Here is an 18,893-nt window from a genome sequence, read left to right as displayed (position 1 = left end):
ACACCTTTACAACAAGGAGTTTAATGTTTTCATTTTATACTGCATCGCAGTTTTCAATAGAGACAAAAGTGCACCACTACGGTGGCATGAAAAGCCCGTTCATCAGAACTTTGGTGAAGTCTTTTACATTACGCCATTTATTAAAATTGTCAACCCCCCAAAAAACAAAACAAAAAAAACATTCAGCATTTGCAAGATGAAGAGGAAACACCAACGATCGGAAGTACAGCCTATTTATTCCGACGGTCGTGTTTCCTTATGATGTCTATGAGGTTGTTCTTGGTGACCAGCGCGTCATCAGGCCCTTGCTTGGCCTTTTGTTTTTCCCTCCTCTGCTGCTCGTGGAGGTGGGGTGAGTTAAGGAGCTGAGGTGGCAGGATTGATCCTGTGGGTTTGACCCGCTTTACCACCTCTATGAATAGACGTTTGTTGCTGTTGTTGAGAAAAGTAATGGCTGTCCCTCTGTGTCCCAGTCGACCTGCCCGGCCAACCTGGATGGGAGGAGATGAAGGATGTTGTCTTACAAAATGTTTTTTTTTGCGTACAATATAAAATTGTTGAACCTCATTATTGTGAAACTCTACTACAGGTATTATTACCAACCTGATGGACGTACTCATCCATTGTGTTTGGCATGTCGAAGTTTACCACCAACCGCACGTTCACCAGGTCCAACCCTCTACCCAGCACACCTGTACTGATTACCACTTCAAAGTCTCCTTCCAGAAGACCCTGAGGATGACACAGAGCAAATACATGGCACATATTGTGAAAACCCCAATTACATGGACTGCAAATAATAGTATTTACACCAACCAAAGAGACACACACTAGCCTGGTTAAGAATTAAATAATGGAGAAAGTAGTATACAAAAATGGCATTAAGTTGAATATAAGTTGAGATCCTCCATCTGAAACTTGAACTTAGTTATTCTTTTTCTGTTTTTAGCAGATGTTGAATTCCATCCAAATGAACTAACGATCATTTTGGGCCTTGCACAACACTAGCCGAGGTTCTAGTTTTTCTTTCCACATTTAATATTTGAAGATAAAAACTGCTTGGTGTGTCTAGCCTCGGCATGTCTGTTGCCTCCAGCTGAAGGTTATTGAGGAGCAACACTCCTGCACACTAAACATGGGATACCTAATATATCTACTCGACAGTGCATGTTCCAGCTGCCATTGGACTCACCCTGAGGATGCGGTTGCGTTCCCGCTGAGTCTTGTCGGAGTGGATTGCCACAGTTTTAAGGCCCGTCACCTTGACGACCGCCTCGCACAGTAGATCAGCGCCAAGTTTACAGTCTACAAAAACCACCACTGGAGGCTGGTACAGCTTACTGTCCTGCAAAGCAGCCGGGGGAAACAAAAGAGCAATGTTAGATTTGATTTTATACACGGTTCTATATATTCATATTCAGTTACTCTATATTCAAATTGAGCTCCTTGGGTTTATGGACTCTTTTTGTTTTTCATTTATCATTTTCTTATCTGGCTTCGAGGAATGTTTAAAAACAATACCTTACATTTAGTGTATTCCCTTCCCACTGGCCATACTATTTAGTATGCAAGAAAAACATTTAGTTTAGATTACTACATTTCACATGCCATAAATACTACAATATTCAGCAACACCAGGTCGTATTTTGCTGTGTGCAAACTTCCAAAGTCTATTCTGAACAAAAGTCTTTTGCACAGCAGATATGATGATGTGACCTTTCCCACTTGGAAGCATATCGAACAGTACGTACTTGGCAGATACTGTTTGTTTTTTTTTAATCAAAAAGAAAACACTATGCAACTTCTTTTGTTAGCTATAGGTCCACTGGTGTAGCTCAGGGACAGTAGCCTCACAATGCTTACCCTCTACCTAAATGACAGCACTCATAAATAACAATAAAGAAACGGCCATCCCAACTACCGCCGCTACACAGGAGAGGTAGTTCCTGTGGCTCAGACAATGTTCTAACAGCACTTCTTCATTGACTTAACTACAGCAGACCCTTCCTGTCCCGCCCTTTATAAATGGTCCAAACCACTGCTGGGATTTCTGGAGTGCGGCCATCGCTCAGGCCCACCCATTTCCTCCAGATAAGGGCCGGGGCTGCAGAAATGCCTGTCTAAACATGGTGAAGTGGGCAGACTGGCCCTTGGAGCTGGAGGAATTACAATCTTTACAAACAGTTAAAATACCAATCTGGTGCCAGTGCGTATCGAGACTAACTATAAGCTGAAATTTAGATAATGACACAGTTCCTTTTTTTCCCCACCAAAGCACTTTCCGGTTTGAAAAGTATAATTAACCTTTGTTCTAAATAAAAACAAAGAAAGCCTTTGTTGGCAGTTAAAGTGATACTCCACCCAAAATGTTATAAGTAGAACCAGACTGGCTGACAAAAAGGAGACTGCTAACACAACTCTTCAATTCATTGTTAAAAATCAAAACCTCGAGGCTGTAACCTACATTGAGAATCTCAAACAGCTTCTTCTTCTTGGAGGGTTCCTCCAACCACAGCAAGATCTGCCTCACGTTGGCACAGGGCTGGTTCTTCTCTCCAATGGTGATACGGACGGGGTCGCAAACCAATCGGGCAGCTAGCTCCTCCGTCCCTTTTGGGATGGTGGCCGACGCCAGCAGAGTTTGGTGTTCTTCTGGGACTTGCTCCAAAACCTCCAGGACCTGCTGCTGGAAGCCCATCTTCAACATGGTGTCGACCTGCAGGGTACATCACAGATGCATGTGGCTTTGGGACTTCTACACACCTAAAAAGCATTTGAATGAACACTTGTAAAATCATTATTATGAAGTTGATGAAACCCTCAATTTTACAGCTTGGATTTGGAAGGGATCCAAGACCCGGAAAAGCCTCTACAGAACGATTTTTTGAAGCACTTTGGTGAAAATATGATTTTTGCCTGCTATAATTTGTGGGGGAGGGAATCGATAGGATATCTTTTTTTTTTTTTCTTTGACTAAACATCTCTAAAGTCGGTTAAAAGTTGGAAACCTGAGTAATGGACCGGCAGTAAAGCTGACATGTACAGAGTTTGTCAAGTTGTACCTCATCAACCACCACAACCTTCACTTTGTCCAGCTGCACTGCCTTCTGCTTCAGGATGTCAAGGAGTCGCCCAGGGGTGGCTATGATGATCTGAAAAGGGATTCATTGAAAAACGTGGTGATGATGTGGAAAGATACTTTGATTGTGGGAGTAGAAGATTAGTGTTAAAAAAAAAGCAGGCTGTACTTTGATGTTGCTTTTAAGGCGGTGGAGTTGTTGGGGAAGAGGCATGCCGCCCACCAGCAGCGCGGTTCTCATGTTCGGGAGGCCAATCACCAGCTCCTTGGCCTGTCTCTCTATCTGGATGGCCAGCTCCCTGGTGGGAGTCAGGACGAGAGCCACGGGGCTGCTTACACCACGGGCTGCTTTCTAAAAAATGAAAATGCAAAGCATCTTATCACACGAAATTCAAAGTGCCTTAAGCTATGTTACAAACTGGATGTTAGTTACTGTACCTCCATCGCCCTCACTACCACTGGCAGCAGGAAGGCCACGGTCTTCCCTGAGCCGGTGTCGGCGCTGACGATCACATCCCTCCCACTGAGACCCACTGGGACCATCTGCATCTGGACCGGAGTTGGCGCCTGATAGCCGGCCTTTTTCAAGTTGCCACCGAGTGTGGCAGGGAAGCCACAATGTTCAAACTCAATGATGGGTCTCCTCACATCTTCCCCTTGGGTTTCAATGCCCAGCTCCCGTTTAATCCTCTGGACCTGCTCATCCGTTAGGCCTGATATGAACTGATCATCCTTGTAGGAATAGCCCGGCTCCCTTTCACCCTCTCCACCGGCGTCAACTCCCTGCTGTTGAAGCGGAGTCCTCTCATCTCCGATTACGTCCTTACGGATAAACGCATCCGCCCCCGTCCCCATCCCCATTTGGACCAAATGTTTGGCTTTGCACTCCAGACTGCAAACGTCATTGTCGGTGCTGTCACAAATGTACTCCCCATAGCGACCACACATTACGCAGACAGGCTCCCCAGGCTCTGGCCATCTCTGGCTCTTTTTGAATGATTTCACGGGTTCCTCCTCTTCTTCCTCTGCATCATTTGAGTCGGAGTCGTGTCCATCACCTTGCACTGGAGTCGCCGTCAAACACGCAGAGCTTACGACTGTTGGCTTTGCCTCATCCTGTGGTTTGGTGTCTTCACGTGCGTCCTCCTTCTGAACAGGTGTTGCCGAATCACTTTGGTCTTCGCTCTCCTCCTCGCCTAGCTTGCTTTTCTTATTCAAAATGTGACCTGGTGCCTGGGAAGGTTTCTTTACCTTTAGGGCTCTCGGCATAAACATTTTGATGGACAAACCTGTTAACATCAGATGAGAATCAGATGTAAACATGAAGTTCGTGTCAAGGATTTCGAACTCATAGTTTTGATAGAAACAGCTCAACTGCTCAAAATGGTTGGATTTGTGCTGGTACTGTATAACGAATTTATATAAATGATTTGGATAAATATTATAAGGTTACATACCTTCTGTCAGCAGCTTCCAACGCGCTACCTTCCAACCGTTCAAAACAAACTCCGACGCAGACTTATGACGTACCGTTATATTGCATGTTGGGAAATGGCGTTCCTATAACAGCAGCATGCTTTACGTTGTGGGTGTGGCTTTATAAATGATCGGGGATGTCTACAAGGTTTACTTACATCAATGAAACTGCTGAAGTAAGCAGGCCGGAGAGATGCATAACTTTAAAACCCGGTCAGGTTGAAAATAATGTTAAAAATCTATAGTATTTCTTGTTTTCTGTATAAATGTACGTAGGCATGTTGTCATCTTCGCATGACACATTCAAATGCCCGTCGGAAACTCACCATTATAGTCAAGCTATGCAAGCATGTGGTATAAGGATAACAAAATACTAGATTTTAATGACCGTGCCGCAATGAGGTAAACATATCACAGAAATATTGTACATTCTTTAAGAATTTAACAATTTAAACTAATTTACGGAATACACTATACACTACAGGGCCCAAACAGCATTCACCAGAACGAAACTGTAAATATTCCTGACCACTTTGAAGGTATCTTGCGCGCATGCGCATTGCACAACAAAGGTACGAGGCTTGTAGAGCCACAGTGCGGCAGGAAAACCGCACCGCGGCACCAAGGCACAGAAAGCCAAACGCATAGGTTTTCAATTCAAGAATAAATGGACGCGAGAAGGAAAATCTACCTGCTTCCAAAGAACTCAGACAATGGAAATATTCCAGTTTCCATTCCGGATGAAGAGCAGCTTTTCATCTGAAATCCAAGGAAACCTTCCCAGTCTGGTCTGACGAAGCCCACTTCAACTGCTAGACAACAGTATGGATGAAAGACGCCAATAGTCCGAATAAGAAGACCCGCAGCCGATCTCGCATGTTGTGACTGAACGAACTTGCGAATTATCCCCGCGTCTGCATCTCATAATTTACAGCGCGTACTCGTTTTCTAAAGAAAGGGGTTTGAGGGGAGGAGGAGGAGGAGGGATGCGTTGTGTTGCTTCGTAGCGTTAAACAATACAATCAGGGGAGAAAGATGAGCGAAGTTCAAGACGTCAGGGATGTTAAGAAGACCTTCGCTGCTCCAACAATAAAGTCTTTTGAGCACTATGACTTCTCCCGAGCCAAAATCTGTTGCAGCCTCACATGGCTGGTGGCCAAAGCGTACGGGACAGGTAGGTGCTGGACCTCACGTGCAACTACCTGCACGCTGCATGACGTCGCATGTCCCTTTACCCCCGGTCTAACGCATGTGCATCAGCATGTTTGATGAACATTCCCCAATGCAATGCATGTGTAATGTTCCAGTGGTTACTTTTGAAAGGCGAAGAGACCAAAACAAGCAAATCAGAATACAAATAACAACAGCGTTACACTGCCGAGCCTTGATAATAGACTAGAGATATTCACTCATTATCCATCGCCCAAGGCAGTATTCTGTACCAGTCTCCCCTTTTCCATCACAGTTAAAGCTGTTTGCTCCACAAACAATATAATCCAATGACCATCTTAAATGAATTGCATATTGGAAAGACAATAAACGTTATCCCAAGGGGAACGGAAACTAATCTCCTGCGCCGTTATCCCGGTGATCAATACTTGCGTCATGGAAAGGCAGTTTGACCTGTCCGGGGTAGAGACGTGGAGGTATGACGGTGTCCCAAATGATGTCACCTTCCGGGAACAGCTTCCAAATTTAGAAAGACATGCATCTCATGAGATATGTAGCGTGCATTGTCAACAGTAGACGACGTGCCAGTTGACAGTAATTTCGGAATAAATAAAAACGTTTGTTGGATTGTCATAGGATAAAAACATTTAAAGCAGTTTTGCAATAAAAAGGTTGCCATGAGGGGATTTTTTGTTAGTAGCAGTAATGCAAATGAGCTAACCAGGGGAACAGAATTGTAATTTAAATGGATTATAAACTTAATTGGGAAATGTAGGGAATTTAATCACAACCTACAATGTGAACAGTGGAGCCAAAAACAAAATGGCATTTCAGTAGAGTAGGTGGCTGTTATGGCCACATAGACAGGAAGCCTGTTACACGGGGGCTCACCTCACACATCCTCATCCTAAGGTTCAAAATAGGATTCAAAGAAGCCGATTTGGTGTTGCGGTTGTCAACCTGAGAGGGAATACTCCTCTTGTCTTCCAATCAGTTGGTTTTGTTAGACAAAGCACCAATGCTGAGAAATCAGTCCAAACAAGCGACGCTGTATAAGGTTATTGCAAAATTACAATGGAATGCACATTCACCGGCATATTTATTAAATATTGAACAAGTCGGAATGCGTTTGATGGTACAACCACTAATCGATGGATGGATGTAGCGTTTTATAAACTCAAATTACCAAAGGTGTTTTAGTGTACATACAGCTGTTATCACCCTCTGTTGTCACCCCGGGGAATTACACCTCAAGGGTTCACAGTAAAAGAAACTCCCCATTACGCCTGTAACACAATCCCCCCCCAGTTACTGTGACGTCGGACCGGTGGCGTCTTACACACACAACAGTGAGCCAGAATGACAAGTCTTAGAAAAAGAGAGTCTTAGTGTTAAATAAGGCCTCCATCCACTTGATGACACTGAAGTGGAAACAATTCTGGTCAGAAACTGAGCGCTGAGGGCAGATTTCTTAGTGAGAGGCCTCAGACATGCAGTCAGTGGTGCAAAGTGTTCTGGGGTTATTTGTGTCCTTATAACCAAATTCAGTTTGCTTGTCCAGACTGAACGTGACCTCAAAGACTCCGACATCCTGCTGCTGTTGCCGCCCAGCCCGTCGTCCCTCGCACCGTGTTGTAATAGCCCAGCAAACATGTGATTTCATGCAGATCCTCTGTGAATTTTTCGACCGGGACCGAATGAAATGGGGCTGATTCCAAAAATACAGCTCTCCAGAGAGAGGGTTAGGGAGAGTGCTGGAGAGAGAGCAGGCTCATGCACGGATCCCTGCCGGTCTGCCTCCTCGCATCCAACGCAGGGCCGGCATCCAGCATATATACTCCTGTGGCGAGGAGCGAGGTGGAGCCCGTGCAGCAGCTGTTTGAGTATGTGCCATAAAGGTGGAATAATACCACCAAGCACAAACCCGAACCGGAGTCTAATGTGCGAGACAAGTGCGGTCCACAAACAGAGCTCAAGAGTATGTGACCAGAGTAATGGGGTCAAGTGTTCGAGGCGGTTGTGAGTATGTTTAATTCTCTCCACATTTCCTTCACCAGTGCTCGGCAGATGCCCCGAGTTCTAAGAAGTCGAAGGTTTGTCAAACAATGGCGACTGGAACGCTGCGTACGTGCACGCGCAAAATGACTCCAAATAGAAATAGATATTGGACGACCAATAACAACTGGGGAACTGATTGCTGTGGATCTGATGATGTCACAGCACATTGAATGGAGAAGACGCGCTTCGGAAAAGTCCGCGTGTTGCATTCAAATGCCTTTTGTAAATCCAAATGAAACTGAGCAATCAGCCAGCTTCAGTCACGTCGCCCCATAGCTCGGGCTGACCTTTGACCTCCCTTTGGAGGATGAAGGGGGAGTTCCCGGAAAAGATACATTTCTTCTTTTCTGTCAATAACAGGAATGAGGTACAGGAAGGGAAAAGCATTTAACCCAGACAGTTGCTTCTGTTAATGTGTGCCTTTCTGTTCCGTGACATCACACAGTCCATCTGCAGATGACCTTGTTGACAAGGACCAGACTAAGCAGGTGATTCATGGACTGCTCTGTGTGCGTGCGTGCGTGTTGGAGGATGGGCAGCCGTTCAGGGGAATGTAACGCTGTCACCACTTGCAACACATCGCTCTGCGTCTTGGCCTCTTATCAGAATCTCTGCATCCCGCTGCCGGCGCAGTGATGGGCTCTGCATCTCCAGTGGGCGCTCAACGTGTTTTTTTTTTTAACGTTTTCACACAGAAGCAGCCTCTTTTGTTTGAAGCATTATTAGTTCTTCACTCTTTCTGTTGTTGAAAAGGAAGGAATTACGTTTGTTTCTCTGTGATATTTTCTGTGCAATAGACTTTTTCAAGCGATGGTTGATGAAAGCAGTAACAGCAGCGAACACTCCAAGAAAGGTGCAAGACAAAAGCACTAAAAAAAGGCGATGTTTTTGACTTATTTGTGGACTATCCCATTGCAGTGGACTTGCTTGAGGGGAGATGCACACACACTCACACACTCGCACACAGACACACACACACACATACTTGCGGGCTCTCTCTTTGATGAGGCCGGCAGTGTGAGGGGGGTTCCCAGTGAGCTGGAAGCTGCAAAGACACAGAATAGATGAATCGATCGGGCTCCACTCCTGCTGCAGTTGCTATAGCAACGCTGAGGTCTATCCGTTAATATCGACGCCAAAACACTCTAAAAGCGTGGCAATGGAAAGTGAAGCAGACTCGCCAAAACAAAAGCCAAACTCCGATGAGATTTGTAATAAACCAGATCCTTAATTGAGATTTGCTAAAGACAAAAATCGGGGGGAAAGTTTTAAGTTATTACATGAAATGTTCATCCTCAGTTTATACCTCTGTGTGCCGCACACAAAGTTAGCTCAGTCCCTTGTCTCCCTTCCACCATGCAGACAGCATCCCGGCGGACCTGAAGGAGCCATTCTACACGGACCAGTATGAGCAGGAGCACCTGAAGCCTCCCGTGACCAGCCTGCTGCTGTCCGCCGACCTCTACTGCAGGGCCGCCAGCCTCGTCCTGAAGAGCGACGCTCAGGAGCCCCTGCTGGGCCCCGATGCCGTCATTCAGGCGCTGGCCCAGCGCGGACTCTACGTCACCGACCAAGAGAGGCTGGTGACTGAGAGGGACCTCCGGAAAAGGCCTCTGCAAATGGTGAGAGAGATTTGGAGAGGCGTGTCTTCTCATCTTGTAGCTTTGTGGTACTTTAATGTTATTTTATTTTGAAAGGTCAGCACAGTAGCTGAATTATGGGCCGGTAATGTCACGTCCCACATACACAAAACCCGTCACAATCTTATTCCCAGGAAGATAACCAACCATACGAGGATTCTGTGGAATAAAACACGTCAGAAGTTTGTTGACAGTAACTGCACATATTAAGTACCAATTTACTTCAAAATATCATACAAAAATTAATACACAGTCACAATGGTTAGGCAGTAAAAATGCACAAGACAGAAGGGGCGTAATTTATTTCCTTTTTACAGATTGTTCAAGCCTTTTGGGGGATAAAACCAACATTCTCACAGTGCAAGCTGACTAAAGACCTCACGGCATCCTCTCTCATCTCCCACTGTCCTCGTCGCTGCTCACTGTGTGTTTGTGCTCGGGGTTCAGATGACTTTGCGGGCATCGTGCTGAGCGGGAATGAGGGATCCTCATGATTCGGGGGCAAAGTCTCAATAGGAGGTTGCTCTGCTCCAGTGAATTGCAATTGAGGAACGATTAGCACACAGTGTGCCTGTAGTCTGTTTAGAGAGTCTCGCTAGTTTTAATGTCACTTCTATGCAAATTTGAAAGGTATTTAAGTTCTGTTGGGGTTTACATTCCACGCTGTTTTCTTTAGTGAAGACAAGTATTTTAGCACAAGTTCATCTCACAGGTTGTTGATTAATGTCAAGTTAATCCCTAACATTTCCCAAACACTTTTCCTTCCGTTCTTTATTGTCACAACCTTGCTCTCATTCTTTCCTCTCAGCATTCGTCCATTCCTGTATTATCTATCGTTCACCGCAAACTGTCTTTAAATGACATCATTAACGTAAGCTCTACAGCAACACGTTCCGATAAACGATGATGGTTTAATCCCACTGATTCAATTGATGATAGATGGATTCATTAATCCTTTTTAAAATTAGTTTTAATGAGGTTTGAAACTAAAAGATGCCGCAACCCTGTGCAAAACAGTTTTCTGCACATTTGAGACAGTTCATGTGGATTACCTGCTGCAAATGGAAATGACAGCTGTGCTAGGGGATCATCTATTATTTAGAAACCGCTTCAACATGGTGACCAGGAGCTGTCCAGGCTGAGCTCTGTGGGGGAGTGGAGTTATCCGAGGGGGAAGGAGACAATAAGTATTCTGTTCTATGTGGTGGGAGGGAAACCTCACCGTGAAAGAGCGAGAGACTGAGCTCCTACCTGCAGCTCTAAGCCGCTCAGGAACAGAGCACAGCGATTCTTAAGCGGAGCACATTTCTTTACCTTAGCAGTTTGCATAACGCACAAGAACTTACAGAATATTCAACCTCGGGGATGTTTGAGGGAGCTTTACTAGGTCAGTCAGCGGCAGAGTTTGATGCTGATGAAGTCTTGTCTGACACGTGTCACAACCGAGAACGGTCACTGCCTTTTTTTCACGAGGTTGTCGACTGACTTTGCATTTTAATCGTATTACTTCTGTCCCCTTCTGTCGCTTATTCTGCCCGCTCATCCTTCTGTGTTGAGCCACGTGACAAAAGTGAAGCTGACGGCAGTGACGGCCCCCTCAGTCGCCTACGCGCTGCTCTGCACTGCCGACGCTCTCCTCCACCTGTAGCGCTCCACAGAGAACCAGGGAGAGATGTGGAGGAGGGCTGAGGATCTGACAATAGTATTCCAGTATTACGCATTGCAGCCCACGTAAAGCATTTGGAAAAGCGTGATGATGATCGCAGGCTTGGATTGATAATAATAGTTCCTGTTTTTGTTCTTTTCACAGCTTTATTCGGGCTCATGAAAAATTGAACTTTACTCTTCAAAAACATACTTCAGAGGGCCTTGTGTCCATCCTTTATTCTTTAAGTACAAGAAATGTAACTATATATGTACAAAGACTATTACATTGATATTTAACATTTCATGTTGAGAAAAAAGTCATTCATTATTTTTTACTGTGTGACGGATTCATTTGTCAATTCCTGTCTGGCATATGGATGAGTGGAGGGGAATATGCTTCTTCCTCCTGCTAATTTCCTCTCCTCTGTTTCTTCCATCCCAACCCCTATTGGCCAGGCACTCCGTTTCCATGGTTACACTCCAGTAGGCAGGGTGTTGTGTGCATGTGCGTGTGTGGGTGGGTGGGTGGGTGCAAGAGTGGGGGTGCTTCTGCTTGCATGTGTCGTATGCGCAGCCTGTGCTTGTATGTGCAGCCATGTACTGTGAGAACACGACTCTGAATACTGAAACGCTGGATCCATAGCAGCGGGCAGATGGTACTTCTATGATGCTGCATCACACGCGCACACACACACGCGCACCCACAAACGCACAGCGAACCACAGAAAGCGAACCCGAGTGCCAGAAAAACATACATCCCATCATCAAACCATTCTCTTCCTCTTCGCCTGATCTTAAGAACAAAGGCGAAGTGAAGCGGCGCGGCGGAAGGGAAGCCCGTCAGAGCACCGTCGGCCCCTTCTGCCTCCAAGAAGTCGCAGCCAGTTAACGCTCATTGCCAGCACAGGACGGATGGACGGGCAGCGATCATTTTATGTCCCGAGCATCTTTCTGCGCCGGCCACAGATAGACTGGGTTTCATGCTGAGACGTTCTGGTCTGTGTTTAAAATCAAATATCTATTTTATAGGGTTCAGGCATAAAAACCGTTGAACAATGCATAGAGAGCAAAAAAAGCTAAAGCACATAAAACACAGGTCAGTAGCCAACGATTCTTTTTTGTTTTCTTTTCGTCAATCTAGCATGCAGAAATATTTCAAAATGCATTAAGTCAAAACAAATATGTAAATTGTACAGCTCCGTGTAGAGCTACCTAAGGCACGCTGATCCGCGGTGAGGAGCCGATGAAGGAATAAGTGGAAGACATCGACTGCAGATCGCCGTCGTTGGTCCCCTTTGGGACGGTCACGTAGGAGAGAGCCTGCTAGCTCAGCCTGCAGACATAACTGGCACAGAGATAGATTTCTGTTCACTCTCAGCATATTCACAAAGAACATCTGGGATAAAGGAACACCGAGGATGTATTTTTCAGACGTAACAAGTTCTCAGTTCAGTGATGTTGCACACACAGATCTCCTCACATGTCTGAGAAAGGGGATTCGTTATTATTATTTGCATACATCTGTACTGCAGTTATACATGAAAAAGGAGAAGGTAAAATTCTATGATGAATGTGCAAATTTCAAATTTCCTTTTGTTTCTATGTATCCTGATCAGGTTTAATGGCACGTTAAGCTTATTGCACTAAAAGAGAAAACCTGTGTCATTTACTCTTTGGAATTGAGTGCAGAGGATTTAAAAATAAATCATTCTCTCTCCACGTATCTTACATTTTTCACCTGGTTCTCCTTTTTACTGACATGACAAGCTATAATGGTTAAGCTATAATAGCACTTAATCCTCAACGAATTTATCCTGCTACAGATTTGGCCCTTCTAATAAGAAATTAAACAAGCATTATGGTTTTACATTGAATTAAACATCGCACTTGTTTTTGAAATGTCCCAAAAGGGTAAAATAACAACAGCAGTGCAGACAGAAAGACAACCGGGATCCTGAACCGGTAAAATCAGGCAACGCTCTGCAGATAATCCGCAGCACTGTGTTCTGCTTTGTTGGAGACCCAGTTTTACAGCGCTCACAATGAGATCCCACATGCTGCTAAATTGAGACTCTCCCATAGAAGAGAAATGCAGTGTTTTGGACAGCAGCAGTGTATGAGATATAGCTAAAAGCAAATTTCCTACTGTGGTCTTATATACCCTCTCACAGGGATTTATAATGCAAGCAGATGATGTTTATTTTAAATAAGTGGTCTTTTTTCCTTTAAAATCGCAGTCTTTTATCAGCGTCCAGGCATGAAACAGTTTCAAACCCAGAGGGCCTTTTTCAAACCTGATGGAAGGATTTGGAGTGCGGGCGTTTCTCCAGGCTGAGTCAACGCTGGCTGGTAGCCGGGATCGCGTCCCCAGATCGTGTAGTCTGAGGTTAGCTTTGAGGTTTCCACATAATTGCTGGGTTGGGTTTGGAGCATTTGGAGCGGGAAGGTACTCTGCTTAAAAGCTCCACTCCCACAAGTGATGCCAGACCTCACGGATGGAGAAGAACATTTATTTTATTTCTGCTCCCGATCGGACAAGTTGTTTGAGAAAGGAGAAATGCCTTCTCTTTTTTTAAATGAAGAAAGAAAGAGAGAGGACTAGAAGAGGAAAGCTTTATTTTACCCCCAAAAATGTCGATAATTGTGGGAAAATGAGTCCAAATACAAAATTGTTCTATTTCATTCAAACAATTCATTCAAAACGGATTGACTTAATTAAATGGTTTAAATCAATTCTGTGTGACTAACAGATTTCGGGTTTTTCCTTGTCACCTCAATTTAGTTTAAAAATCGAAGGATTTTCTGCTCTAGCTGGCAAACACACGACAAACAACACAAGCAAGTGCATAGAATACTAAGTCTTATTGAGATAACATTAAAGAAATTAGGTAGAATGTTCTTCATTTAAGTCATAGAGCTGTGCGCTGTATAAGCATCAGCTCTTGATCTTTATTGTACGCTATCATCACTTTCTTTTTCACTAATGCACAGAATTCATAAATACCGTAATTTAATTGGCGGCCTCTCTTCATTTAACTTCACTTTAAGCATTAGTGGTGACCTTCAATAAAGACCACAGAGAGAGAGAGGGAGAGCGAGAGGGAGAGAGAGAGGGAGAGAGGGAGAGAGAGAGGGAGAGAGAGAGGGAGAGAGAGAGAGGGAGAGCGAGAGAGAGAGCGAGAGAGAGAGAGAGAGAGAGAGAGAGGGAGAGGGAGAGAGAGAGAGAGAGAGATTTTTTGATTTTTGAAAAACCTTTATTTTACATAAAAAAACAATTACAATCATTTTATCTCATTTGCCCGTCTTCTTGCTCAGGATCCTCCTCCGCCGGTCAGACGCCTCACTCAGCCACATTTCCTCCATCCCTGGTGATCTTAAGGTTGATCTTCCTTAGTCGGAAGACCTCCTGCTGGGTGTAGTCTGCCCCACCCTTTTTCGTGCAGCTGTGTCGAACGGAGCGAGCGAACTTCTCCAAGTCGGAGAAGTAGTCCTCCAGCTCCACTCCTCTCTGGTTCTTGGTGGCCTGCAGGAACGATTTCATCCGCCCCACCCCGTGCCTGCTGGTGACCGTCCCCCCTGAGGAGACGCTGTCTTCAGAGGCCCACCCTGAAGAGGACCCTGACTCCACACCTCCCACCTTTCCTCTGCGCCCCCCTCTTTTTGCCCGAGAGCCTCCCCTGTTGGCCCTCGTCTTCCTCTTCAGGCGGGGGGCCTTAAAGTCTACCCCCCCCTCTTCCATGTATTCCTCGCTGTCCGAGGTTCCACCTCGAAACGCTCCCCCACCACTAAGTGCCCCCATCCCCTCTTTCACTCGGTCACACACACCTGCCCGCTGGGCTACATTCAACCCCCCATCCACTCCGACATTCATCCCCTCTGACCCCTCACCCACCTGACCGACCGGATGGCTCTCACCCAATCCCACAGTCTCCCCCTCATCCACCTGGTCGCCCGGCTGGCCTTCACCCAATCCCACACTCACCCCCTCACCCATCCCCACAGACACCCCCTCACCCACCTGACCGACCGGCTGGCTCTCACCCATCCCCACAGTCACCCCCTCATCCACCTGACCGACAGGCTGACCCTCACCCGTTGCCACACTTACCCCCTCACCTGTCGCCACAGTCACCCCCTCACCCACCTGACCGACAGGCTGACCCTCACCCGTTGCCACACTTACCCCCTCAGCGACCGGTTGGGCTTCACCTATCGCCACACTCACCCCCTCACCCGTCCCTACTGTCACCCCCTCATCCACCTGACCGACCGGCTCGGCTTCACCCCCTCTCACACTCGCCCCCACATCCAGCGGAGCGGACGAGGGGTTCCTCTCCGGGCAACCCCTCGCCAGGTGTCCCTCTCCGCCGCAACGGAAACACCTCCCATCGTCTGATGTGGCGAACATGGCGTAGTCAAACCCCTCGATCCTCACCTTAATCACCAGGTCGAGGGCCTGGGGTTTGGTGAGGACCATGTGGAGTTGTCTCCTGTGAGACACCACGTGCCTCATTAAAGGCGACCTGCAGCCCGAGAACAGCTTTTTAAGCGGGGACACCACCTTCCCATGTTTGGCCAGCTCCTCCAGCAGCACTCCGTCAGGGACGAACGGCGGAACGTTCGCCACCGTCACCCTGACGGCCGGCACCGCGAGCGGAAAGACGGGCACGTGCGCCCCGCGGACCACCACGCCGCTCGCCACCACCTCGCGCGCCTTCTCCACACTATCTACAAAAATGACCACCGCGCGGTTCATCCACGCGGCGGACTTTACACTCCCGTGCCCAACCACCCCCCCCACGGCCAGACCGCAGTCCTCCACGGAGCACGCGAAGCCCGGCGCGAGCTTCACGCCGTGCTTCCGCGTCAGCCCCGTGAGGTCCGACATGCCGACCGGCTACAAACGCAGACAAAAACACATAAAAAGAAAGAAAAAGTCACACGTACACACCAACACGCATTCACCCCACAAACCACACCAGAAACCACGCCGAAAAACACACGAGATAACAGATAGGAAACACATGCAAACAATTCACCTCACGCTCCGCACACTCAGCACTCCTTCCGCTCAGAGAGAGAGAGAGAGAGAGAGAGAGGGAGAGAGAGGTACAGCTGAGAGCTTTTCTGTGTCCATCCGAGGAAAAGTTACCTGAAGCTTGACAGTTTAATTTTTAGACATGTGCCCCAGAATGGAGCCTGCGTGGCCTGGACAGGACAGCTGTAATACTAAAAGCAGACTCTATTAGCCACGGCCCACTGCAGCCCCTTAAAGTCTTTACTGTAAGTTGTGGTAAAGACATTCATGTAGTCATCAACTCAATTCAGATCATGGTGCAGTGGAAAGTCATTATAATGATTTCAGGTTGAGGTTGAGGTCTTCTGCTACTTTGTTCCATAACAAGCAGCTCAACGAAGGAGATTTAGTTTATTTACAACAAACACAGGACGCGGAGGGGGAACGCCTGACGCGCTGTCCTTTTGTAGTGTCTTTTTTGTTAAAGCCGGCATCTACCGTGGATTTTCATCTCTCCCCTTTCACCGAGAAGCCGTATTAAAGATGAACAGTGTTTGCTTATCTCCCCGGAAGGAAATTCTGAGATTCAATAAAGTAGCAGGAACAATAATAACAGGATATTGACCGTGAAGGAGCATCTTCTTCTCTTATGACAAATCAAAGTAAGGTTTCTCGACCTTAATCAGCTTGGATGAGAAAGCAAAAATAATTGTGTGTCTTGGTCAGAAAACGGCTCACGGCGTTATATGGCTTCACAGTCGCCATGTGATGAATGCAGTGTCATATTTAAGGAGAGACTTAAAGGAGTTTTGTTATTTTAAGAAATTTAAAGAATAAATTTAAAGGGAGTGAATTTAAAACATTCACAAGCCACCATCGCCTGCATCCATGTGGTCACTGATCCTTCTAGCTTTCATCTGACAATCAAACATGGTCAGCCGATCCTTCACTGACCATTCGTTTGTGTTGCAGTGTGTCGAGAAACTCAGAACTAACTCAGTTACAGAAACTCTATCTGCTCTATCAGCTTTGTAACCAGTGAATCCTTTCAATTTGATCACCAAGGCTGTATCCTGCCATGAAAGGAGAGCGTGAAATGTTTCATGATTTCCAGTTTTTTTTAACTTTGGGGAATTAAAAGAAGTCGTACTTTCCCTCAGAAATTAGACTCATGTTCTTTGCACAGTTATCACTTCGAAGGACAAGCAAAGAACACTTCTCCTTGGTCAAACTCATTACACCCTTTAGTAACTGAGCTGGATTACAACACCCACACGCACACATAAACAGAATGTGACTTCATTGTCTGCTCGGGAAACCATCCTGCCGTAAACGCAAATATTCGCCTCAGCAATGCTTTGCCTTTTGCATTGAACACCCTTAAGTACTGATAGAAGCTTCTTTGTCTCTTGGAAAGTTGTGCGTGATCCCGGCGTCAAAAACACCCGGATCTGGAAGGAAGTGGTCCTAAATTAGGTTCCTCCTCCACACGCAGTGTCCAGGTATCATTCAATATGATAAGAGGCTGCTTGTCTATGGTCTACTAAACTAGATTAGTTCACCCTGTTTTTGTCCCATGTAAATCAGAGCCAAATCAATATCATCGGATCACTGAGCAGAAGGGAGGAAACAGGAGTCAAAAGAGGCCTTGGAGGAATGACGCTGGTCCCTTGGCCCTTTTAAAAATTGATCTCACCTGGATTTGAAATGCAGAGCAGATTTGTGACTGCAGTACAAACTGATAACAGGATGTTTGTGCTTTTGGTCGTTTGTCTCTGCGACGATGTACTACAATGTTTGGACGGGCCTAATCAAGGGCCATAGGAAACATCTTGGCAGTATGTTATTAAATGGGATTGGTTTTCCGCCTGGTTGCCAGATCAGCAATGGAGGACATTAACCAATAAGCCACAATCCCACAGTAAAATCCACATACAGAATATAATCCTACACATTTACATATTTTTTAAGAGAATCTCTTATTTTTCCTTATTTTGCCATAACGCAAATGATACAAAGTGAGAAAAACACCCCATCGACATTAGTGATTGATATCTACAAAAAAAAATCAAACCCTGCCTTATTATTAACCCAAAATGACAAGTTGTTCTTTAGCGACAGAGTGAGCAAACATCAAGCCTCTCCAGCGTCACTCTCACCTTAACAGTCTGGAGTGATTTGTTGAGACATTGTTCTTCTGTGACTCTTCGAGGAGTCGCTTCAAATGTACGGCTCATTACTCGGGTTAGCTCATGGAAAACCAGCCGCTCAAGCAGAAATATTTGGCGTTTTGTTTCCTTTACAATTACATTACATTACATTGCATGTCACTTAGCTGATGCTTTTATCCAAAGCGACTTACAATAATTTGCATTCAACCGTAGGGATACAAACTCAGAAGAGCAAGAAACAAGAAAGTGCAATTTCACTATAAATAATAGCCATTAGAAGTATGATTAAGTTCTTTGTTTAGTGTTTTTAGTCAGGGAATCATCTGAAGAGGTGTGTCTTTAGCTTGCGGTGGAAGATGTGAAGGCTCTCTGCGGTCCTGGTGTCTTCAGAGAGCTCGTTCCACCATTTCGGAGCAAGGACAGCGAAGAGTCCTGATCTAGTCGAGTGTTTTGCTCTCAGTGAGGGAGGAACGAGTAGTTTTGCAGATGCAGAGCGGAGAGTGCGGGTCGGGATGTCGGGTTTCACCATGTCCTGGATGTAAGCTGGACCCGATCCATTCACAGCATGGTACGTGAGCACCAATGTCTTGTTGTGGATGCGGGCGGCCACCGGTAGCCAGTGAAGAGAGCGGAGG

General features: G+C 46.0%; 2 protein-coding genes across 8 annotated transcripts in view; one reads left to right on the top strand and one right to left on the bottom strand.

Annotated features, from left to right (window-relative positions):
- Positions 1 to 5: 5 nt before the first annotated feature.
- On the bottom strand, positions 6 to 5,123 carry ddx59 (DEAD (Asp-Glu-Ala-Asp) box polypeptide 59). The gene is made up of 8 exons (XM_040183716.2): positions 4,537 to 5,123; positions 3,518 to 4,368; positions 3,249 to 3,431; positions 3,063 to 3,152; positions 2,465 to 2,716; positions 1,193 to 1,345; positions 604 to 732; positions 6 to 491 (listed from the first exon to the last, which is right to left on the bottom strand). Exons 2-8 carry the CDS (start codon positions 4,352 to 4,354, stop codon positions 231 to 233), a joined length of 1,905 nt encoding a protein of 634 aa, XP_040039650.2. The 5' UTR covers positions 4,355 to 4,368; positions 4,537 to 5,123; the 3' UTR covers positions 6 to 230.
- The window catches only part of camsap2a (calmodulin regulated spectrin-associated protein family, member 2a), a 36,724-nt gene continuing 22,949 nt past the window's right edge, over positions 5,119 to 18,893 (top strand). For 4 of the 7 annotated variants that reach the window (XM_040183713.2, XM_040183710.2, XM_040183712.2 and 1 more), the window contains exons 1-2: positions 5,119 to 5,729; positions 9,146 to 9,405. In XM_040183713.2, the coding sequence (XP_040039647.2) occupies positions 5,591 to 5,729; positions 9,146 to 9,405 (399 nt within the window). In that variant the 5' untranslated portion in view covers positions 5,119 to 5,590. The remainder of the gene's footprint in view (positions 5,730 to 9,145; positions 9,406 to 18,893) is intronic. The other 3 variants (XM_040183715.2, XM_040183714.2, XM_040183711.2) reach the window with 1 other exon arrangement.

The sequence above is a fragment of the Gasterosteus aculeatus genome, chromosome 8 (assembly GCF_964276395.1).
Source record: "Gasterosteus aculeatus chromosome 8, fGasAcu3.hap1.1, whole genome shotgun sequence".
NCBI classification, from domain to species: domain Eukaryota; kingdom Metazoa; phylum Chordata; class Actinopteri; order Perciformes; family Gasterosteidae; genus Gasterosteus; species Gasterosteus aculeatus.
The sequence above is the reverse complement of the archived record's forward strand: the minus strand, read 5'-3'. Positions and strand labels throughout refer to the sequence as shown.

What these genes read in the sequence shown, in the direction of transcription:
- ddx59 (XM_040183716.2), bottom strand. Translation starts at nt 4,354, where the DNA reads ATGTTTATGCCGAGAGCCCTAAAGGTAAAGAAACCTTCCCAGGCACCA. An exon ending in AGCTGTTTGAGATTCTCAAT is followed by an intron (nt 1,346 to 2,464) that starts GTAGGTTACAGC and finishes GCTGCTTTGCAG; the next exon opens with GACAGTAAGCTGTACCAGCC. An exon ending in TGGATGAGTACGTCCATCAG is followed by an intron (nt 492 to 603) that starts GTTGGTAATAAT and finishes CCTCCCATCCAG; the next exon opens with GTTGGCCGGGCAGGTCGACT.